Raw genomic sequence first — 25,117 nt, forward strand, 5'->3', positions numbered from 1 at the left:
ACAGCTGCCTCAACCACTGCCTCAATCGCTGCCTCAACAGCTGCCTCACCCACTGCCTCAATCGCTGCCTCAACAGCTACCTCATCCACTGCCTCAATCGCTGCCTCACCCACTGCCTCAATCGCTGCCTCACCCACTGCCTCAATCGCTGCCTCAACAGCTGCCTCAACCACTGCCTCAATCGCTGCCTCAACAGCTGCCTCAACCACTGCCTCAATCGCTGCCTCAACAGCTGCCTCAACCACTGCCTCAACAGCTGCCTCACCCACTGCCTCAATCGCTGCCTCAACAGCTACCTCATCCTCTGCCTCAATCGCTGCCTCAATCGGTGCCTCAACCACTGCCTCAATAGCTGCCTCAACAGCTGCCTCAACAGCTGCCTCACCCACTGCCTCAATCGCTGCCTCAATTGCTGCCTCAACTACTGCCTCAATCGCTGCCTCAATCGCTGCCTCAACCACTGCCTCAATCGCTGCCTCACCCACTGCCTCAATCGCTGCCTCACCCACTGCCTCAATCGCTGCCTCACCCACTGCCTCAACAGCTGCCTCAACCACTGCCTCAATCGCTGCCTCAACAACTGCCTCACCCACTGCCTCAATCGCTGCCTCAACAGCTACCTCATCCACTGCCTCAATCGCTGCCTCAATCGCTGCCTCACCCACTGCTTCAATCGCTGCCTCACCCACTGCCTCAATCGCTGCCTCAACAGCTGCCTCAACCACTGCCTCAATCGCTGCCTCAACAGCTGCCTCAACCACTGCCTCAATCGCTGCCTCAACAGCTGCCTCAACCACTGCCTCAGTCGCTGCCTCAACAGCTGCCTCACCCACTGCCTCAATCGCTGCCTCAACAGCTACCTCATCCTCTGCCTCAATCGCTGCCTCAATCGGTGCCTCAACCACTGCCTCAATAGCTGCCTCAACAGCTGCCTCAACAGCTGCCTCACCCACTGCCTCAATCGCTGCCTCAATCGCTGCCTCAACAGCTGCCTCAACAGCTGCCTCAACAGCTGCCTCAACAGCTGCCTCAATCGCTGCCTCACCCACTGCCTCAATCGCTGCCTCAATCGCTGCCTCAATCGCTGCCTCAACCACTGCCTCAACCACTCCAGTCGCACTCAATCTACAAGAACCAAACACAATGAATTATTGTGAAATGTTTGGAAAAGCACGTAGACTAATGTTCACTCCAGCATAAACAAAGCCACACTGACAATGTGTCAACCACTCCCTCGTATTTTTGTACAACTTCCTTCTTCAATTATATCGTATTTATTATTATTATTATTATTATTATTATTATTATTAATTATTATTATTAGTATTATTACTATTGTTATTATTAGCAGTAGCAGAAATGTTTGATTCTTTGCTGTGTTCAAGAGTAAACACATGATGTCACCATCCAATACCTGTCCGAATAGCCATTCCAATATGCAGTAATGAATGGGTTTACATTATTTATACTGTAGTTTAATAGCAAATAATGAACAAACAAAACACTCACCACACCGAGTGGTGGGAGGGCTGGCTGCCAGTTGCGGGGATCGGAGGGAGGGTAGTAGGGACTCGCAGGTCGCGGGAAACTTGAATATGATTTGGCGGCTGGGAATTTGGTGGCTGTGAATTTGGCGGTTGGGAATTGGCAAATGTGTGAAGCCTGCGAAAGCTGAAAACGTGAATGTTGAGGGAGACCTGTATATCTTTAATTAACGCTCTGACAGTTTCTGCGGTGTAATTCTTGTTATACGTCACACCGAGATATTTGGCTACTCGCCAACACGTCTGAAGTTTTAATGTACTTAACTCAGACAAAGTCAGAGTATCAATTAACTGTTTCACTTTGGCATTCATCACAAAAATAAGTGTACTACGAGAGAGTGATTATGGGAAATTATAATCCTGATAGGAACTTTAGTGTTGGTTGTCTTAGAGCTAGAACTCATAAACAGTATTTCCATCTCCTTGGATCAAGAGACTCAGTCAGGTACATACATCCACCTGGTATGTTGTACAAGACTAAACTCAAAGTCTTCAGATTAGGAAAGTACTCAGTGTTTGATCATAGAGTTACTAGTATGTCAAACGGGACAATTTCTCCAACACCTTGGATCAAGAGCCTCCCAGACAGGCCCCCCCATTTGTTACAAAAAACGCGATTCTAAAAGCTTAGAGATCTCCAGTGAATACTAGAAAGGACTGCCCTTCTAGCATCCAGCCTGTTACTGGGTTTTCGTAACAAGTAGTCAGTATCCTTTTCCAATTATCCATTAGAATTCAGTATGAATTAATAGTGCTTCAGGATTACAACTGGTAGGCTAGTAACTAGAGAAATTAAAATTTAATAAATTTATTAAGTCTAGAGGTATATTATCAAATTAAATTAAATTAAATTAATCACAGTAATCAAAATAATATCACTTCTCTCGAGTACAATATTATTGTGCTGAAAGCACATATCACATTTATAATTCTTAAGTACCCTCTGGTACATTAACATTTAATAAGATATTACAAATATGTACAAGTAAGTTTGTGTATGTGTGTAAGTGCTCTAAGTAGTTCGCTATGTCTCAAGACTCGACTAGACTTAAACAAGTGACTGACAAAGTCCTCAAATAAACTAACTTCTTGACCGACTGGCAACCAGAACAGTCTGCTTGAACAATAAAAAGAATGCTAAGCCCAATAGCAATACAACAAGCAACTGCGACACAGAATCAGGAACAAGGAGATAATATAATGACACTAAGTAGGGACCATCTGCAGATCCTCCACAAAAGTCACAAAACTCCCATACTACTGAATCTAAGTTCAGCATAAGAAAATCCCCGACTGTGATAATACACAGATACCAGTACAAATTAGGTCAGAAGCTACAGCTCAGGACCTGAGATATTTCGAGTGTCTGTGACACACAACCTCAGTACAACGTCGAAAATCACTAGGTCTATACAATGTTTTGTGAACAGAGTTCTCCAGAACTAACAAGAATAATGAGACAGACAATCTGTCCAACCACCAAGAGAGTCTAGACCAGACTGAATACTTCAGGCGAGGTGAGGACCCCCCCTCCCTCGATCACATGATAGCCGGCAGGGAAACGAGCCACAAGTGATAATTACAGTAGTTAGACAATCAAGACTTGAACTGAGCACACAATATGTAACATCCTACCTAACAACATAACTACGTCAAATAACAATGTAAAGCAATACATTTACGACTTAGCTATTATCGGAAATATAAGCAATATAAAATTATATGAAAAGATAATAATTATATATATACATAATAATCATTGCAACCCATTCAGGGGTTGCAACAACGGGTTAAATAATGTAGAATTTAGCCATACAGATTGCGAGAAGGTCTTGGGGGGGGGGGTTATGATAAGCAGTAACCTTAAATCAAGACAGCAGTGTCTAAGCGTACGTAATAAGGCAATCAAATTTCTGGGATATATATCAAGAAGTGTAAGCAACAGAAGCTCAGAGGTTATATTACAGCTTTATACATCATTAGTAAGGCCTCACCTAGATTACACAGCTCAGTTCTGGTCTCCATTTTACAGAATGGACATAAATTCATTAGAAAACATTCATTGTAGAATGACTAAATTAATACATAGCATTAGAAATCTTCCTTATGAAGAAAGATTGAAGACTCTTAACCCTTTGACTGTTTCGGTCATATATATACGTCTTACGAGGTACAGTGTTTGAAGTATACATACTCATAAATTCTAGCGGCTTCAAATTAAGCAGGAGAAAGCTGGTAGGCCCACATGTGAGAGAATGGGTCTGTGTGGTCAGTGTGCACCATATAAAAAAAATTCTGGAGCACGCAGTGCATAATGAGAAAAAAAAATTGCGACCGTTTTTTTTTTTTATTAAAATGCCGACTGTGTGGTCTATTTTTGTATAGTATTTATGGTTGTATTCTCATTTTCTTGGTCTCATTTGATAGAATGGAAAACATATTATAGAAATGGAGGTGATTTTGATTGGTTTTATTATAAAAAGAGCCTTAAAATGGAGCTCAAAGTAGGGGAAATGTTTGATTTTTGCCGATGTTCAAAAGTAATCAAATGATGTCATTGTCTAATAAATGTCCAGATAGCCATTCTAAAATGCAGTCATGAATGGGTTGACATTATTTGTACAATTATTAGAGTATTGCAGTAGTCTGCATAACAGTAAATCTTCTATTTTTTGTTTGAATAAAAATTCAAAATACAAAGCAAGAGTAATATCAGAGGGGCCTGGAGATGTGACTGATGAACAGAGAAAATGTTGTTTTAAAGCCAGGAATGTCTGCATTGTTTATTCTGGACCCTATTTTGAAATTGTCATATTTTTTTAATTTTCGTGAAATTGTCCAAATTGCAAATTTCTGACCATGTTATTAGGTAGTTGAAATTGGTAAAAGGGCAGTTTCTTGTACTCAATCGATAGAAAAAACTGAGTTCTAGAGAAGTACCTACGTGTTTGGTCCACTGGAATAGTGAAATTTGTAAATATCGCCAAGGTCGCTATTTTCGCGAGAGCGTAATTCCGTCAGTTTTCCATCAAATTTCGTTTTTTTTGGTGTCATTACAATCGGGGAAAGATTCTCTATCAATTCATAAGAAAAAAAAATTTTTTTTTTAAATTTTGCGACACCAGGAGAGACCTTAGGATTGGGGGTTACGACAGTGAAGGGGTTAAATTACATTCACTTGTTAGACGAAGAATGAGGGTAGACATGATCGGAGTGTATAAGTGGAAGATGGGTATCAATAAAGGGGATGTAAATAAGGTCTTGAGGATATCCCTCCAAGAGAGAACCCACAGTAATGGATTCAAATTAGACAAGTTTAGATTCAGAAAGGATACAGGAAAGTATTGGTTTGCAAATAGGGTAGCTGATGAATGGAACAGTCTGCCTAGTAGGGTTATCGAGGCTAAAACATTGGGTAGTTTAAAATTTAGGTTGGATAAATATGTGAGTGAGAGGGGTTGGATTTGAGTAGGACTTGCACATGGGTAAATAGAATTATCTAAGCTTATTTCTTGGGTAGCATTGAAAATTGGGTTGGTGACGTGTACTTAGCTGAGTGGTGACGTGTACTTAGCTGAGTGGTGACGTGTACTTAGCTCAGTGGTGACGTGTACTTAGCTCAGTGGTGACGTGTACTTAGCAGTGGTGACATGTACTTAGCTGAGTGGTGATGTGTACTTAGCTCAGTGGTGACGTGTACTTAGCTCTGTGAAGACCTGTTTGTGCGCTCTACGGATTGAGGCAAGATGCCCTCCATCGAGCAACTTTACCAACAACTAAAGGAAGAATTGAGGATGGCGAAGATGGAGATTCGGCGACTGACCAAGAAAATAAGGAGATTCGTAGTAGTCCTCCTGTTTTGAGTCCTCAGGTCAAGAAGGGGAACTGGTCAGTGGCTGGACAGCAGGGAACGAAGTTGACGATCAAGAAGACGAATGGAAAGGTAGAAACGATGAAGAAGAATGAAACTGCCGCGGAAACTGTTGTGGAAACATCTAATACATTCTCAGTGCTACCCGACGAATGTGAGTCGACTACTAGGAATGTCACGATGAACGACACCAAGGAAGGTAAGAATATTGTTGTTGTTGGGGATAGCCAAGTTAGGTATATGGATAGGGCATTCTGCTTGAAGGACAGGAGTAGGAGACAGAGGGTTTGCTTTCTTGGGGCTGGGATGGAGGATATTGTTAGCTGTCTGGATGACATCATGAGAGGTAATGGGAGCAATCCTATTATCTGTCTCAGTGCTGGTGGCAACGATGTTGGCAGACGTAGGAGTGAAGACCTGATTAGCAGGTATAGGTCAGCAATAGAAATAATTAGGAGGAAGGGTGGGAACCCTGTCATATGTGGTATTTTGCCAAGGAGAGGAGTTGGAAATGAATGGTTGTCCAGGGCAATTGGTGTCAATTGCTGGCTGGACAAATACTGTAAGGAAAATGCAGTAACATTCATTGACAACTGGGACCTCTTCTATGGCAGAAATGACATGTATGCCAGAAATGGGGTTCACTTATCTAGATCTTGGGTCGGGGTGCTGGCAACTGCAGTGGAGGGAGCTGTTAGGACTTTAAACTAGGAATAGTTAGTGGTATGGGTTTTGGCAGGAAAACAGTGACGTCCCAGTGTAGTAATATTCTGAGTTCTAGGGGAACTAGTAATAAGCAGAACGAGGTAGATATTGAAAAGCCAGTGACTCTAGGTGATAAGGACAGTAATAGGTTTAGTAGAAAAACAGAAATGAGCAGGAAGGGTAAAGAGAAAGGAGAGTCTTTCAATGTTTATTATGCTAATAGCCGTAGTGCTAGGAATAAGATGGACGAGTTGAGATTAGTTGCTAGTGCAGGTAACATTGATGTATTTGCCTTAACTGAGACGTGGTTTAATTCAAAAAGTCGGGACATGCCTGCGGAATGTCACATTCAGGGTTTTAAATTGTTCCAAGTAGATAGAAGTATCGGGAAAGGGGGTGGGGTGGCATTGTATGTCCGAGATCGCTTGAACTGTTGCATAAAAACGGGTATTAAGTCTTAAGTAACACATACAGAGTCTGTTTGGATAGAATTTTCAGAGGGGCATGAAAAACTGATTTTAGGTGTGATATACTGTCCCCCAAACTTAGATAGGGACCAAGGGAGACTACTATGGGAAAAAATTGTTAAGGCCACAAGGCACGATAATGTAGTAATTCTAGGAGACTTTTTAGTCATATTGGTTGGAATTTCTTGACTGGGAATTTAGAATCATACGACTTCTTAGAAGTAGTTCAGGATTGTTTTTTGAAGCAGTTTGTGACTGAACCTACAAGGGGAAATAACCTGCTTAACTTAGCTCTGGCAAACAATGAATCCCTTGTTGATAATTTAGAAATTTCAGAGGAACTGGGTGCTAGCGACCACAAATCAATTACATTTAGCATTGAATGGAAGTATGATAGTAGGGATAACTCAGTAACAGTCCCAGATTTTCGCTTAGCAGATTACGATGGGCTTAGAGAACACTTATCATCTGTTGACTGGGGAATGAAGAGAGCTATCAATATGACAGTTTTCTGAACACTATACATGCTGCTCAAAGAACGTTTATCCCGTATAAAGAAATTAGATCAAATAGAAATGACCCAAAATGGATTAATAATAGGCTGAAATATCTATTAGGGCATAAGAAGGGAGTTTATAGGCGTATCAAAAGAGGTGAGGGTCATCTTATGAATCAGTATATTGACATTAAGAGGGACGTTAAAATGGGGATAAGAAAAGCTAAAAGGGACTATGAAATTAAAGTTGCTAAGGATTCGAAAACTAACCCAAAAAGTTTTTTCCAGGTGTATAGAACAAAAGTTAGAGATAAGATAGGTCCCCTTAAAAATAACTGTGGGCATCTTACTGACAAGGAGAATGAAATGTGCTCGATTTTAAATAACTATTTTCTCTCGGTTTTTACACAGGAAGACACTAACAATATCCCAGTAATTAATTTTTATAGTGGGCCTGAAGAAGATAAATTATGTAACATCACAGTCACTAGTGAAATGGTTATTAAACAAATAGACAGACTGAAGCAAAATAAGTCGCCGAGTCCTGATGAGCTTTTTTCAAGGGTTCTTAAGGAATGCAGAATCGAACTCTGTGTACCGTTAACTAATATTTTTAATTTATCTCTTCAAACAGATGTAGTGTCTGATATGTGGAAGATGGCTAATGTAAGTCCTATTTTTAAAACAGGGGACAAATCATTTCCGTCAAATTACCGCTCAATAAGCCTGACCTCAATTGTAGGCAAATTACTAGAGTCAATTATAGCTGAGATTATAAGAAGCCATCTCGATAAGCATAGCTTGATTAATGATACTCAGCATGGATTCACAAAAGGCCGGTCTTGTCTAACTAATTTATTAACTTTCTTTAGTAAAGCTTTTGAGGCTGTTGACCACGATAAAGAATTTGATATTATTTACTTAGATTCTAGTAAGGCTTTTGGTAGAGTTCCGCACCAAAGACTGTTAAAGAAAGTGGCCGCTCATGGCATTGGGGGAAAAGTGCTCTCGTGGATCGAGTCATGGCTCACAGACAGGAAGCAGAGAGTGTCCATAAATGGGGTTAAATCCGAGTGGGGATCTGTAACAAGTGGCGTTCCACAGGGATCAGTCTTGGGCCTGTTGTTGTTTATAATATATATCAATGATCTTGATGAGGGAATTACTAGTGATATGAGCAAATTCGCCGATGACACAAAGATAGGTAGGATAATTGATTCAAACGTAGATGTTAGGGAACTTCAGGAGGATTTAAACAAACTCTGTTCTTGGTCAGAAAAGTGGCAGATGCAGTTCAATGTAGATATGCAAGGTTCTAAAGCTCGGGAGTGTCCATAACCCTAGCACTTATAAGTTAAATGATGTAGAACTTAGCCATACAGATTGCGAAAAGGACTTGGGGGTTATGGTGAGCAGCAACCTTAAACCAAGACAGCAATGCCTAAGCGTACGTAATAAGGCAAATATATTACTGGGATTTATATCAAGAAGTGTAAGCAACAGAAGTCCAGAGGTCATACTGCAGCTTTATACATCATTAGTAAGGCCTCACCTAGATTATGCAGCTCAATTCTGGTCTCCATATTACGGAATGGACATAAATTCGTTAGAAAACATTAAGCGTAGGATGACTAAATTAATACATAGCATTAGAAATCTTCCTTATGAAGAAAGATTGAAGACTCTTAACACTTTGAGGGTCCGTCCCGTAGATCTACGGCTTTACATTCAGGGTCCAAACCGTAGATCTATGTCATGAGCTCAGCTCACTCTGATAAACTGTGAGTGGTACATTTGGGCCTAGATATGAGAGAATACATCTATGCGGTATGTGTGTACCACATAAAACAGATCCTGCAGCACGCTGTGTATAATGAGAGAAAAAACTGAAATCATGATTTTTCAATTAAAACAGCGACTTTGCAGTGTTTTTTCGTATGTTTTTTATAGGTCTATTTGCGATTTCTTGGTCTCATTTGATAGAATGGAAGACATATTACAGAAATAGAGATGATTTTGATTGGTTTTAGCACTGGAAATGGCATGAAACTGAGCTCAAAGTAGCAGAAATGTTAAATTTTTGCCGATATTCAAGAGTAAACAAACGACCTCACACGTCTAATACATGCCAGCTGGTGGGTCTAATATGCATTCACAAATATGGTGATGATATTTATACAATTATTACAGTATTGCATAACAGTAAATCTTCTATTTTTTGGTGTGAATAAAAATTCATTATGTGAATAAAAAATCAAAATGGAATTTATTTGTTAAGCCTCAAAACGTAACTAATGAACAGAGGAAATGTTAATTTAGTTCCAGGAATACCTACATTGTTTATTCTGTACCCTATTTTGAAATTGGAATATTTTGAACTTTGTGTTAAATTGGCCAAATTAACAATTTCTGATCACTTTAATTTGTAGTTGAAACAGTTGACTTGGCGATTTCTTGTGCTCATTCGATAGAATAGAAGTAATACTAGTGAAATAGCTAAGAATTTGGTTGACTGGAATAATGTAATGTACCTAAAATGGGAGTCCAATTCGGCAAAATCTCCGATTCGTAAATATCGCTGACACATCAAAATTCGAGAGAGCATAATTTCGCCAATTTTCCATCAAATTTCGCACTTTTTGTTTTATTACCTTCACAAAAAGATTCTCTACCATTTCATAAGAAAAAAATAAAAAAATTTTTTTTTTTAAATTCTTGGACACTGGGGCACCACTTCAGATTTGGGCCTTGGACCCTGAAGGGGTTAAGTTACATTCACTTGTTAGACGAAGAATGAGGGGAGACCTGATAGAAGTGTATAAGTGGAAGATAGGTATTAACAAAGGGGATATTAATAAGGTCTTGAGGATATCTCTCCAAGAGAGGACCCGCAGTAATGGATTTAAATTAGATAAGTTTAGGTTTAGAAAGGACATAGGAAAGTTGGTTTAGAAAGACACGTAAGCAAACAGTATAACATATTTATTAGAAAACGTTTCGGTCCTGGGACCTAGATCACTTCTAACATACAGAGGTAGAAAGACATTATATATATATGCGGAGAGTGAGGTGTGACGCATGTGACCTGAGGAATGTCATAAGAACATAAGAATGGAGGAACACTGTAGAAGGCCTACTGTCCCATGTGAGGCAGGTCCTTATCAAAACTGCCTCTACCTATGATGAGGACGGGTAGACGATGAAATCATGTGACTCCTGTGTTGTTGGGTTGGTGCTGCTTAAGTATCATGTATGCCAATGTTTTTGAAATTTTGTAGTTTCCAGTGTTGCGTTCTATAGTGTCGGTGACGGTGATTAGTGAGGCTTCTAGGCACCATCAGCATCTGAAGTCTGGTTCGGTGAGAACAAGTTGTGCCTCATTCCAGTTCATCAAATGCCCCGTGGAGTCTCTGTGGAGGACACATGCGTACCTTAGATCGTCTCTGTTAGAGGCATTTCGATGCTCATTCAGGCGGACTGCAAGATCTCTGCCTGTCTCGCCTACATATTTCTTGAGACAGAACCCACAGGGGATAGTGTAGACGCCTGCTGTAGAAGTTAGAGGTGTGGGGCTGCGTTTCGTAGTGAGGTCTTTGATAGATGATGTTTTATGGTGGAAACGTTGATATTACTCATAGCTAGTGCCCTGTGAGTGTTCGTGGCAACATCGCCACATGGGAGTACTATGAACTGTTTAGGGGGCTGTTCCATGGGCGGTTTGTTGAGGATAGCTTGTGCCTTGAGTCTGCAATCTCGGATGAAGAAAGATGGGAACTGAAGACGTGTAAAGGCTTGTGTTATGTAAGTGCATTCTTCTTCTAGAAAACATGGGCTGGAGATGCGAAGAGCTCTCAAGAAGAAACCAGTGAGGACTCCTCTCTTAGTGCGGGTGTCTTGGTGTGAATAAAAGTGTATAAGATTGTCCTTGTTGGTAAGTTTTCTATACACTTTGAAGAGAAGTTTGTCACTGTCGGGAGATCTGCACAGTAGAATGTCGAGGAAAGGAAGTTTGCCATCATTTTCGAGTTCAAGTGTAAACTTTATTGATGGTTCAACTGCATTGATCTTGTTGAGAAGGGCCTGGATATTGAGACGTCTCGGATAGAAAACCAATATATCATCAACGTATCTTAGCCAGGTAACGGTGTTGGGAATGAGGGTGCTGAGTGGACTTGTCAGCAGATGGGTCTATGAAGGATGAGGTGAATCATAGAATTGATGAGGGGAAAAGGGTGAGTGGTGCACTTAGGAATCTATGGAGACAAAGAAGTTTGTCCTTCTAAGCAAAGAGGGAGATGTATGTGAGTATAATTATACCAGCACTCCTATACAGGTGTGAATCATGGGTGATGACTGTTGCAACGAGAAGGTTGGAGGCAGTGGAGATGTCATATCTGAGGGCAATGTTAGTTAGTTTAATATGTTTATTATGCATCCCATACCCATCCTGTGGGTGGTAGTCAAAAGATTACAGAGGTACATAATTGGTCCAGGGACTGGACTCCAAAGTTTTGATAGCTGAGCAAGTTACAAAGGTAATGAACTAGATCTGGTCATAATCATGACCAAGTTACAAAGGTAATGAGCTCCAGGTTGAGCTGGTCACACTCATGAATAATTGCAAAGGTAATGAATCATAAACACATTAATCATGAGAATTTACAAAGGTAATGAGCTCCAGGTAGAGCTGGTCACAATCATGACAAGTTTCAAAGGTAATGAATGATAAACACGTTATGACATGATTACAATCATAGACAAATTACAGAGTAATGAGCAGTTAACAAACATAGTAGGGAATTCATCCATTGCCCCAACAGATGTTGCTAGGTGCCTGTCTCTCCTCGGCAGACAGCCATTGCAAACAGCAGCAAGTTGCCCCGGGATCTGCTGCTTGCACGAGCACCATCGACCCTCCCCAAGAGGTCCAAGAAGCCAGTGACTCTGTTAGCAGCCCGATGGAGAGCTGTCCTAGGGACATGTCAGCGTCCTGGGGGACGCCAAGTTGACTGAAGATCCCAGGCCCTCGTGTGCACGGATGTTGAAGCTTGAGGAACTGAGTACACACTGCCTGTGGCACACCTGACAGCTGCCTCGCGGTCGAACTCCACGATGCTGTCTCTGTAGTGGAAGTTCCTGTGAGCCCGGCACTCCCTGCAGTGCCATCGCTGACATCGTGGGTTAGGGGAGAAGTACCCTCTACAGATGGGGTGGCGCTGGGAGTTGGGTGGGTGAGGCGGGGGAGACACGCAGGGGTGAGGAGTTATGAGAGGGTCACTGTTTACTACACACGCCCTCCCCCTCCCCCCCAGCGGAGAGGGGGGGAGACGCTGACTGGTCCTGACTCAACAACACCAAACCATCTAAAACTGCACAACACTTCAACTATTTACGCTGAAACGATGCACTGGGATGTCCGTTCGCTGCTCTGGTATCTTCTCAAATCATTCACACTGAGTTCTGTTAAGTAGGGACCTGGTCAGCCTCTTTGACCAGGAGTTATCCTTGAAAATCCCGCAGCTAGCCCGCTACACAACCTGCTGCGTCGGCCATGTTGAGCCCTGTTTGGCAGACGTGAGGGCAATGTGTGGTGTGAATATAATGCAGAGAATTCATAGCTGGGAAATTAGGAGAAGGTGCGGGATTACCAAAACTATTATCCAGAGGGCTGAGGAAGGGTTGTTGAGGGGGTTTGGACATGTAGAGAGAATGGAACAAAACAGAATGACTTTGAGAGTGTATAAATCTGTAGTGGAGGGAAGGCAGGGTAGGGGTCGATCTAGGAAAGGTTGGAGGGAAGGGGTAAAGGAGGTTATGTGTGTGAGGCGTCTGCACTTCTAGCAAGCATGCGTAAGCGTATTTGATAGGAGTGAATGGAGACAAATGGTTTTAATACTTGACGTGTTGTTGGAGTGTGAACAAAGTAACATTTATGAAGGGATTCAGGGAAACCGGCAGGCCGGACTTGAGTCCTGGAGATGGAAAGTACAGTGTCTGCACTCTGAAGGAGGGGTGTTAATGTTACAGTTTCATAACTGTAGTGTAAAGCACCCCTCTGGCAAGACAGTGATGGAGTGAATGATGATGAAAGTTTTTCTTTTTCGGGCCACCCTGCCTTGGTGGGAATATGCCGATGAGTTAATAAAAAAAAAATAAAAAATATATGTAGAGGTATTGGAGGGTGTGCGAAGCTAACTCATGGTTCACCATAGTGTGTGGAGGTGTGAGATCACAGCACTATAAAATATTGTATAATTATACTATTACTGTAAATAAAGGTTATCTACCTATCATATTTATTCCAATATAATATTAGGTATAACATAAATAATGTAGAAGCATGATAAAGATGCCCAAATTAATAAAAACTGGCATTATATAGAGAGGGATTGAAAGGTGGAGGGCAGGGAGGGATAATAAAAATGACTGCAACTATTACAGAAAACGTTATGCGCTATGTCCCTGAAGGGTAACTGTAGAAGATCACTCTTATCCTATGCAAAGACTGAAAAAAGTGTGATTTTCTCTATTTTTTTTCCAAGTAATGAGGTATGCATGCGTTTCCTGGAATATCTCGGAAGTAAGTCATTGACCTATTTCGTGTTGTATTACCATTAATATTAAACAGATTGAAACGAATTTCCCAGCAGACTTAACCCTTTCGGGGTTTCGGCTATACTAGTACGGCTTATGCGCCTGGGTTTTTGACGTACTAGTATGCATAAATTCTAGCGCCCTCAAATCTAGCAAGAGAAAGTTGGTAGGCATACATATGAAAGAATGGGTCTATGTGGTCAGTGTGTGCAATATAAAAAAAATCCTGCAGCGTACAGTGCGTAATGAGAAAAAAAAAACTGACCGTGTTTTTGGTTTAAAACAGCGACTTTGCACTGTATTTTCGTATGGTATTTATGGTTGCATTCTAGTTTTCATATTCTTATTTTATAGAATGGAAGACATATTACAGAAACTGAGATGATATTGATTGGTTTCAAATGAAAAGTACCTTGAAATTGAGCTCAAAGTAGCAGAAATATTCGATTTTTGCCAAAGTTCAAAGGTAAACAAATCATGCCACGCGTCCAATACACGTCAACTTGTGAATCTGATATTCTTTCACAAGTGCGCTGGTATTATTTATACCATTTCTACACTAATACAGTAGTCTGCATAACAGTAAATCTTCTATTTTTTTGTGAGAATAAAAATTCAAAGTGGAAAGCAAAAGAAATGTAAGAGGGGCTTGGGGATGTGACTAATGAACAGAGGAAATGTTATTTTAGTGCCAGGAATGTCTTTCTTGTTTATTCTGAACCCTATTTGGAAATCGGCATCTTTTGAAATTTGTGTGATATTGGCAAAATTGCTAAATTCTGACCACTTTATTGGATAGTTGAAATTGGTAAGTGGGTGGTTTCTTGTACTCATTCGATAGAAATTTCATACTTTTCAAATTTCAAATTTAAAATTTCATACTTTTGGTGTCATTATGATCGGGAAAAGATTCTCTATCTTTTCATAAGAAAAAATAATTTTTTTTTTTAAATTTTGGCACCCCTGAGAACAAATCTCTGAGAGGGCCTGTGGACCCTCAAAGGGTTAAAACTGATTGTTTTAATTTTGGAGTGGTTACACGTTTGAAGTGTCAGTAAGGGGTGATTTCTTGATTACTGACGGATTCGTTTACCAATGGGGTCTTAGGCCCCCAACTCCGTCGTTAAGTGAGGAGAGGTTATACAATCAAAACTAAGTGCTAAACCCACAAGGGTGATAGTGCTGCAGGACAGGATGTACAGGCTCACACAAATACAATTATGCGAATTATCATACACAGTAGTATGTGTGTAAATTTCCCAGGATAATCTAAAAAAAAAAGTCAGATGAAATTATTTATTTCCAGTGGGGTCCTTGTAATATCTTTGGCTTAGGCCAAGGATGTAATTGTGCATTGTATGATGTTTATGGATGGAAATAGGTTAGTGTGTGATGTGTTCATGTTGGTGTTGTTATAGAAAGCTTCCTGTACTCCCATATCTACCAAAAAGAAAAAAAGAGTTGGTAATTTGAAGAGACCATTTCACATATTTATTTGTCCTTTGGTGCCCTTTTGGGAACATCAGTGAGTGTGATTGTAAGGATTTTCAAAATTTAAGATTGTTTTCAAATTATGACATAACAGTTGATGTTGTTTTCAAAGTACTGTATGTTATAATTTGCATGTGCAGGACACTCTTTAGGAAGGTAACACCAGCCACATTGAGTGCTTTAGCTGTGAAAGCCATACAGCATTTTTTAAGTAATTCTTTTGATACCCTTATTCATTGTTGATATTGCAACAAATTTCCTGAAGTTTTTTTTTAAATAGAACAAAGCAACAGTTTATGGGCATTCCTGGTGGGTGCGAGGATGAGGAGTATGCGGAGTCAGTAAGGGTAATGAGGAGATAAGAAAAAAGGTCATTGATAATGTTTCATTAGCCATGGCATGGCTTGAAAGTTTAAAATTTGGGTGAATGATGTATAAAAGTCATAGCAGGTTGAAAGGAACATATACACTGGCATGTGCTCCAGGATGGCGACATTTACTTGTAGTGGCACTGAATTGATTTTGGTGTGAAATGTAAACAAAAATGTTCTTTCAAAATATATTTATTGGAATATTACGTCAAACGGTGTTGCTCATGCATTTATAAGCTATTTTCATAACTTGTTGTGATGGTGTCCCATAATGACGCCACCATTATTTAGTACCTGGAAGTAGATTGTGTACAATGTAAACATAACAAAGCATTTGCACCCAGTAAAATTTTTCTGGCATGGCAGTTTATGAGAGGCACTGAAGACAGTGTTGTGGAGGAGAGTGCTGCTGTGGTGCTCACCTCCAGGGAGGAGGTGCTAGAGATGCAGTCACAAACACAACAACAGCAGCAGCAGCAGCAGCAACAGCAGCAGCAAGTAATACCCACTGAAGATTATAATGATGAGGTACTATTAACATTTCTTTTAGAAGTGGGCAAGAAGGTATTTTGTTACTGCTGCAACATTGTGATGGTGGTGGGTTGCTTGCATGCTTGCCTCTAGTAGTGGTGCTGGGGAGCTTTGTCCTCTGGACATTTTGCAGTATTTTTGTGCCCTTGAATTTTTGATTTGTACCAACTCTTTATTACAGTGCAACATGACTTCACACTTTGATTACTGTTTTTTGTTGTTCAGTGATGTGTATTTATAATTCTCTGTTGTATCTGCTGCATGACGATGCATTAAATGTAATAATTGATTTATCCTTATTACTGTTGCAAGGTAATGCATCTTATCAAAATGTTTAGATTGTCGGTAATTATGAAGCTCTTCAACAGTACCTAATTCAAGTGTCGTGTATTAATATAATACTTTACTCTCCCCACACACACTTGAAGAAGTGCAATAGAATGTTTTCTCTGTGAGACGTGTGTTTTCAGAGATGACTAACATGCAGTGAGTAATGATCCAGTAACACGTTCTCATGTATAAATTACTTAAATGAAAAAAAGGAAATTATTAGGTTGGAATATTTGAATGTGCATTGGTGTAATATGGATGATAAGGAAGAATTAATTGTGTTTGTTATGAAAAAAGCTGCATGTTCTAGTTCTAAGCCAAATAAAGCTAAAGTGGATTAGAGAATTTCAGTGTGCGTGTGTGAGGGGGGGGGGGGGGTAAGTGGAGTTATGTTGGGCATGTCTAAGAGAACTAGAACTAAAGAAGGGGGATAGTAGTAATATTAAATGATCAACTAGAGGAAAAATTAAGATGATGTGAGGATAACAAAAAAAAAAAAAAAAAAAAAGAAATTGTAATGACAGACTGGATATCAGATTAGAGGAAGAAAGTATGGTGGAAGTGAATGTATTCATATATTTGGGAGTGGACTTATCAGCAGATGGGACTAAGGAGTCTGTGGAGACTAAGAATGTTATCCATGGAAGCAAAGAGGGCAGTGTGTGAGAGTATAGTGGTACCAACACCTTTATATGGGTGTGAAGCATGGGTTGTGAATGTTGCAACAAGAAGGCTGGAGACAATGTATTTTGAAAATATTATGCAGAGAATCTGTAGTTTGAAGAGTAGGAGGAGGTATGGGAATAATACTATTATCCAGAGGGCTGAAGAGGGGTTGTTGGGGTGGTCCAGACATTTAGAGAGGATGGAACAAAATAGAATGACTCAGAAAGCATATAAATCTGTAGTGGAAGGAAGGCAGGTAGGGGTTGGCCTGGGAAAGGTTGGAGGGAGGGGAAAAGGAGGTTGTGTGTGCATAGGGCAAAGACTTCAAGCAAGTGTTAGTGATTATGTTAGATAGGGGCGAGTGGAAGCAAATGGTTTTTATGACTTGATGTGCTGTTGGAGTGTGAGCAAAGTAACATTTATGAAGGGATTCAAGAAAAACCAGTTAGCGGAACTTGACTCCTGGAGGTGGGAAGTACAGCGCTTGCAACCTGGAGGAGTGGAGATATGTTATAGTTTTTGAACTGTAGTATTGGCACACCTCTGGCAAGACAGTGATGAAGTGAGTGGTGATGGAAGTGTTTCTTCTTTTTTGGGTCACCCTGCCTTGGTAGGAAACCACTGATGTGTTAATAAAAAGAAATGAGAATTGGGTTATAGTAAGTGTTTATGTACCTGAGGAGAGGTGCATATATGAGTGAGTGATTATAGAAAGTATTAAGCAAGTGTTTAAGGAGTTTTAAACCAAGTGAGAACATAATTGTTGCGGAAGACTAAGATCCCAAAGAGGATAAATTAGTACTCAAAATGATATCAATTTGCTGGATTGAGTTGATAAAAATATGATGCATGGACTTAGGATGTACATGTTTTTTGAGGAACAGAGATTTATCACATCATTTTTGGTAGCTACAGTGAGAGTAAGAGGTAGATAGAGTATAAGTAGAATGGCAGTGGTGGGTAAGAATGAAGTGAGCGTAAATAAATATAAGGAGATAAGGAAAGCTATAAGCAACTATTGGGAGAAAGATGGGCCAGAGAGAATACAGGTAACAAAGAGGGGGGGTCAAAGAGGTATGGGGTAGATTTAGTTAAGAATGTAGGAATCTAGGAATCGACCTAGACAGCAGCCTCATATTCCAGACACACATACAACAAATTTCCAAGAAAACCTATCAAAGATACGGTACTATGTTCCACAATCAGCTCTCCTTGCACTGCATCATTCACTCGTCTACCCTTATCTCACATATGGAATTTGTACATGGGGATCAACATCATCAAATTCATTATCATTCTGCAATCAGAATGATAACAAATTCCCACTCGTGACAGCATACTCCACCTCTATTCAAAAATCTAAATTTGCTCACCATAAAGAACATCCATACTTATTCATGTGCCTACTGCATGCATAGAACAATACACACAAACATAAACCCTCCACTCAAATTTCTCACCACCAACCTTAACAGGACACACGACCATAACACAAAACACAGATCTCTTTTTGATGTACCCCGTGTCCATATCATACTGTGTAAAAACTCTATGCACATAAAGGGCCCCAAAATCTGGAATTCTTTACCAGACCATACTAAAGTAACCAGGCCTGAAAATTAATTTAAAAAACCACTTACTCAACCAGGACTAAATAATAAACACTCAATATTTAACTTTACCAATAATTCTCCCAATTACTTGTATCTTAAAACTTCAAGAGAACAAACAATAAATTGATCATCTTGTTTGTTATACATTGTAATGTGACAAATTTGTACAACTATAATGCTTCAATATCGAAATGTTCAAATTTCATTGTTTTAAATACTTAATTGTACTTCACATTGTAAATTGTTTACTGTAATTTTTACCACTTAACCTTTCATTGCTTGTTAATTTTAAGTTAATTTTAAGCCTGCCCATAATGCTCTGCATACAAGGGGCTTTTGGCATGTACACCCAACTACTATAATTCCTTGTACAACTATGTATCATGTCCAAATAAACTATATGAATATGAATATGAGAATGTGCAGCAGAAGTTTGGAGATACAGAAGGGTAGAGGAGCGATTGGTGAAATGAAGTGGTAAAGAGAGTGGTTAGAACATTAGTGTTTTTTACAGTACAAGAGAAAGGCTAAAATGAGTGGCGAGGGAGTGAAGAAGGAGAGCCAGTGAGAGAGTGGGTGAGGCTTTATCAACAAATTTTACTAAAAATAAGAAATGGTTTTGGAGTGAGATTAATAATTTGATAAAGCCAAGGGAATAAGAAATGGATTTAACAGTCAAAAACAAAAGAAGGGAGGTGGAGGTACTGGGGAGATGAAGGGAATATATTGCAGAATTAATAATTTTTTATGAAGAAAGGGAGGCAGTGATTTCATGCATTGGACAGAAAAGTATAACTTTTTGTAGGAGTGAGGAAGAGCAAGATGTGAGTGTGGGGGAGGTGCATGAGGCAGTAAAGTAGCTGAGATTGATGGGATAAAAAAAAATTAGAAACAGGTGGGGATATAGTTTTCGAGTGGTTAGTACATTTTTTCAGTGTGTGCATGAAACAAGGGAAGGTATCTAAAGAAAGGTTGGAGGGAGGGTGTAAAAAGAGACTTTGAGTGTTAGCTGCTTAGACATTCAACAGCCTTGTGTATATTAGATATGAATGGATGGAGACCAATGATTTTTTGACAGTGTGCTTTTGGAGTGTGAGCAAGGTAACATTTCTAAAGGGATTCAGGAAAACTATACTTCCCACCCGAGGCAGGAAGTATAGTGCCTGCACTTTGATAGAGAGGTCAGGATACTGTCAACACACTTCTGGCAAGACAGCTATGGAATGAATTATAGTGATTGTATTTCCTCTTGGGTCTCCCTGACGTGGTGGTAGACATCCGGTGTACTAGAAATATACACAGAATTTCAGGTTGATATACAAAGATGTGTTTTACATAAATATGGTTCAAGGGATACATTTCATTAACATCAACATGGTTGTCAGCACTTAAATTTCAAATACCTGGTACTTGAAGAAGCTCCTCAGAGCTGAGACGTGTACCCAAGACACAACAGGCAGTACCCCTTGTAAATATGACATTGAGATGCTCAGACAGAAAGTCAGCTGCTTTGGGATGCATAGTTCCCCCTGATAAGTCTTCTACCAGTCTCTAGTATAAACTTGAATGCACTCTTTTCCCACAAGCAGAGGCTCTCTAAACCTGAATATGTGATGATGAGCAAGGTCATTGCATTTTTAGAGTTTTTGAACTCCCAGAACTTGTAACTGCATCTCCTTCATTCCTGCTGTATTGTGTATTGGTGTCAAGCACACCACATGTGTGCCAACTCCAGACTTGCTTTTGTCTACCATCAGATCTGCATAGTTGACATAGCTCTGTTATTTGTGGGTATCTTTGTGTTGTAAGGCTCCTCTTCATGATGTTAACTTATTGATGCCGATGGCAAATAAGACCATGGTACCTAAATCGATCTGCCATGCACTGTTGCAGATAAAACTGTTTTCAGTGAGGATAGGTGTGAAGAAGAATTTTAATATAAATGGTGTAAGGGTTGAGGTGTGTACCTGGAGAGGATACAGGGCCTGACAGAAAATCTTTGTCTGATGAGCTTTCACTGCCAGGAGTCAATCTTTGCCCTTCCTTGACACACAAGAAGTGTTGAGGCTATATTCTCTACAATTGGGCCATCCCAGTGCAACTGTAGCTGTTAAGGGAAATTTATATACTCAAGGAGCCTGTTAGAATATCCCAGTGCTATGCTTCAGTAATGAACTTTGGGCCATGAACTTCAACATTGTCAAGAAGAATTGCTGCTATAAGTTTCTGGATGCCACACATGAAGACAAGAATATTAGGGGGCATTTGTCATGCTTTGCAGACACCTGTGCATTTTAGTCTGACTGGAAGTGTAGAATGGTTCCACTCCTAATATTTTAAAGTAAAATTGAGTACTTTTGTGAATACTAACTACAAAAGACTGTTGTATTCATTTAGTTTTGGGTTGTCGTTTGAGAGCACATATCTTAGGAAATACGTTTGCCTGGGCAGAGTCAAGCACTCTGTGAGAAGGTACAAGGTATCGCAAGTGTCTGGGTTGCCTTTTCATTATCACCCCCTGCTCCATCCATCCAGTTTGTCATCCAGAATTGTGTCAGTGGCATTAGTTCCTAGAGGGATTCCAAATAGGATGTAATCAGTGAAAGGCGACAATTGATGCACCTTGCAGTATGGATCTCTCTGCTTTAATTGCCTGCTAGTGAGCTGAGATAATCTTGCTTTTGATGGATTAATGATGCTTGCCCCTGTGTCTTTGTCTGATTAGGCTCTAGTAGTAGGGTTTCTGTTGTGCCCATCAGTGTGCTGTCATCCAGAAATCGGATGTTTATATGGCTGGTCATATTTATTTGGGTGTTGTACAAGAGAAATGGACCAAGAGAAACCTCTCCCATGATCTCATGCTCCTCAAACAGGACCATCAACTACTATCTGTTTCCAACTGAAAGACAGGAGAACAGATGGGAAGTGTGTTTGAATGTCTTGTAATGCACCTGTTTTTTTTTTTTCAGTAAATTAAATACATTCATGAACTGACTGTAGTTTTAATGCTGCATTATCTTCATGGTTATTAATATACAGTTGGTTGTTGCTACACAAACTGACACTATACTGCCTTTAGAGCTCCAAAAGTTAAGCTGGTTTGGTTAAAGCAGCATTGTCATGTTTGTACGAATGCTGGTGACAGCAGCTTTGGCACTGAGGTGGTGAAAAGTATTGGCCATGGTAATAGACCTCATTTTTCAGTTTTTCTTTCTCCAGGCACAAAGGAATGCACCTTGTGACCTCAAAGAGGATCATCATTATATTCTCCTTGTGAAATGGATTAACCATCTCATAAATACTGGGGTCATATTCTCATGTAGCATCAGCAGTGATAAAGTAACAACATAATTGCTTTATAATGTTCTAATTCTTACACAAACAGTGGCTCTGCATTTGGTAACAGTGATATTAGAACTGCTGAAGCTCCTGGTTTCCATGAGTGCTTCTCTCTTAGTGTTTGAGCAGTGTCAGCATCCATGGGGATGATTGTATCCTTGCTGGTGATAATTATGATTGCCTCAACTGTGTTGCCTTCTGTTTCCACAGTCATTGGGACAATTGTTTGGTCTGGAGAAGGTGAATCAAGTTGTCAACTCTGGGGAAAACTCTTACTGATTTGAAGACCGACCAGGCTAGTGACTTGCTGCCTCTTGATTACACACCAAGGCAAACATTGTCAGAGAGTACCAGGTTGTTATGTGTGGATGGTGTGTAGAACAAGTAAGGTAGTGGAGCCAATATTTACTTCCTTTGGGTATAAGAGTTTCCCAGCCAGTGAGCTGCTTTGGAAAACTGTGAGTGAGTCCTGGCAGTTGTAGGTTTGATTTAGATTACGATTTCTGATGAGATGAAAATTATTGGTATGCACTCAGGTGGGTGTGGATGGGAAAATATTGTGAAGCAGGTCAGCTACACGTCTTGTGGATGAAACAATTGTGTTAAGGTGAACAACATATAAAGAGGAGCAATGCTTGCCTCTGCTAACATTATCGGCTGTTATATTGCCATTACTACCACCTCCCTCCTGAGTACCATCATCCACTTAGTGTGTGTGAACAAGGTTTAGCATGCTAGGTGAAGCAAGAGTGTATAGGCCACTTAGCTAGTGTGTGTGAACAATGCTAGGTGAAGCAAGACTGTGTAGATCACTTAGCTAGTGTGTGTGAACAATGTTCAGCATGCTAGGTGGAGCAAGTCTGTGTGGATCACTTAGCTAGTGTGTGTGAACAACGTTCAGCATGCTAAGTGGAGCAAGTCTGTGTGGATCACTTAGCTAGTGTGTGTGTGAACAACGCTAGGTGAAGCAAGACTGTGTAGATCATTTAGCTAGTGTGTGTGAACAATGTTTAACATGCTAGATGAAGCAAGACTGTGTTATCACTTAGCTAGTGTGTGTGAACAATGTTTAGCATGCTAGATGAAGCAAGACTGTGTTATCACTTAGCTAGTGTGTGTGAACAATGTTTAGCATGCTAGATGAAGCAAGACTGTGTAGATCACTTAGCTAGTGTGTGTGAACAATGTTCAGCATGCTAGATGAAGCAAGACTGTGTTATCACTTAGCTAGTGTGTGTGAACAATGTTTAGCATGCTAGATGAAGCAAGACTGTGTTATCACTTAGCTAGTGTGTGTGAACAATGTTTAGCATGCTAGATGAAGCAAGACTGTGTAGATCACTTAGCTAGTGTGTGTGAACAATGTTCAGCATGCTAGATGAAGCAAGACTGTGTTATCACTTAGCTAGTGTGTGTGAACAATGTTTAGCATGCTAGATGAAGCAAGACTGTGTTATCACTTAGCTAGTGTGTGTGAACAATGTTTAGCATGCTAGATGAAGCAAGACTGTGTTATCACTTAGCTAGTGTGTGTGAACAATGTTTAGCATGCTAGATGAAGCAAGACTGTGTTATCACTTAGCTAGTGTGTGTGAACAATGTTTAGCATGCTAGATGAAGCAAGACTGTGTTATCACTTAGCTAGTGTATGTGAACAATGTTTAGCATGCTAGATGAAGCAAGACTGTGTAGATCACTTAGCTAGTGTGTGTGAACAATGTTCAGCATGCTAGGTGGAGCAAGTCTGTGTGGATCACTTAGCTAGTGTGTGTGAACAACGTTCAGCATGCTAAGTGGAGCAAGTCTGTGTGGATCACTTAGCTAGTGTGTGTGTGAACAACGCTAGGTGAAGCAAGACTGTGTAGATCATTTAGCTAGTGTGTGTGAACAATGTTTAGCATGCTAGATGAAGCAAGACTGTGTTATCACTTAGCTAGTGTATGTGAACAATGTTTAACATGCTAGATGAAGCAAGACTGTGTTATCACTTAGCTAGTGTATGTGAACAATGTTTAGCATGCTAGATGAAGCAAGACTGTGTTATCACTTAGCTAGTGTATGTGAACAATGTTTAACATGCTAGATGAAGCAAGACTGTGTTATCACTTAGCTAGTGTATGTGAACAATGTTTAGCATGCTAGATGAAGCAAGACTGTAGGTAAGCTGCAAGAGGTAGCCTTTTAGCATAGTGACCTGATGGGTCATGAAGGGAAGGTGGTGGTGGTGAAGTGATCTGACGAGTCATGAAGGGAATGTGATGGTGGTGAAGTGATCTGATGGGTCATGAAGGGAAGGTGAAGTGATCTGGTGGGGTTACCACCAGTGAAGCAGTCACTGTACCCTTGCTACAGTCACTGTACCCTTGCTGCAGTTACTGTACCCTTGCTACAGTCACTGTACCCTTGCTGTAGTCACTGTACCCTTGCTACAGTCACTGTACCCTTGCTGTAGTCACTGTACCCTTGCTACAGTCACTGTACCCTTGCTACAGTCACTGTACCCTTGCTGTAGTCACTGTACCCTTGCTACAGTCACTGTACCCTTGCTACAGTCACTGTACCCTTGCTACAGTCACTGTACACTTGCTACATTCACTGTACCCTTGTTACAGTCTCTGTACTCTTGCTATGGTCATTGTACCCTTGCTACCATCACTGTACCCTTCCTACAGTCACTGTACCCTTGCTACAGTCACTGTACCCTTGCTACAGCCACTGTACGCTTGCTACAGTCACTATACCCTTGAAGATTGAGACACTTAAGCAACATAGGGGAATCTGTACAAGAATGGTATAAAATACTGACAAGATGAACATTTAGACACATGTGCATCATCTGGGTATCTTTATTGTAGATGTTTTGCCATCCAGTGGCTTTATCAATATAGATTCTAGGACATAATTTGAAGACAGTAGAACTATATACAAAAGACGAGGTAATCAGTCCCTCAGCCTTGTCCTAGAATCTGTATTGATAGCCACTGGATGGCAAAACATCTACAAAAAAGATACCCAGATGTTGCATGTGTTTAAATGTTCATCTTTTCGGTATTGTATACCATTCTTGTACAGATTCCCATATGTTGCTTAAGTGTCTCA

At 40.3% G+C, this 25,117-nt stretch overlaps 1 protein-coding gene across 5 annotated transcripts in view; it reads left to right on the forward strand.

The window, feature by feature from the left end:
- The window catches only part of LOC128691434 (intersectin-1), a 203,797-nt gene that overhangs the window by 30,974 nt on the left and 147,706 nt on the right, over window positions 1–25,117 (forward strand). For all 5 annotated transcript variants that reach the window (XM_070091691.1, XM_070091692.1, XM_070091693.1 and 2 more), the window contains exon 2: window positions 15,906–16,067. In XM_070091691.1, the coding sequence (XP_069947792.1) occupies window positions 15,909–16,067 (159 nt within the window). In that variant the 5' untranslated portion in view covers window positions 15,906–15,908. The remainder of the gene's footprint in view (window positions 1–15,905; window positions 16,068–25,117) is intronic.

The sequence above is a fragment of the Cherax quadricarinatus genome, chromosome 36, assembly GCF_038502225.1.
Source record: "Cherax quadricarinatus isolate ZL_2023a chromosome 36, ASM3850222v1, whole genome shotgun sequence".
Classification (NCBI taxonomy): domain Eukaryota; kingdom Metazoa; phylum Arthropoda; class Malacostraca; order Decapoda; family Parastacidae; genus Cherax; species Cherax quadricarinatus.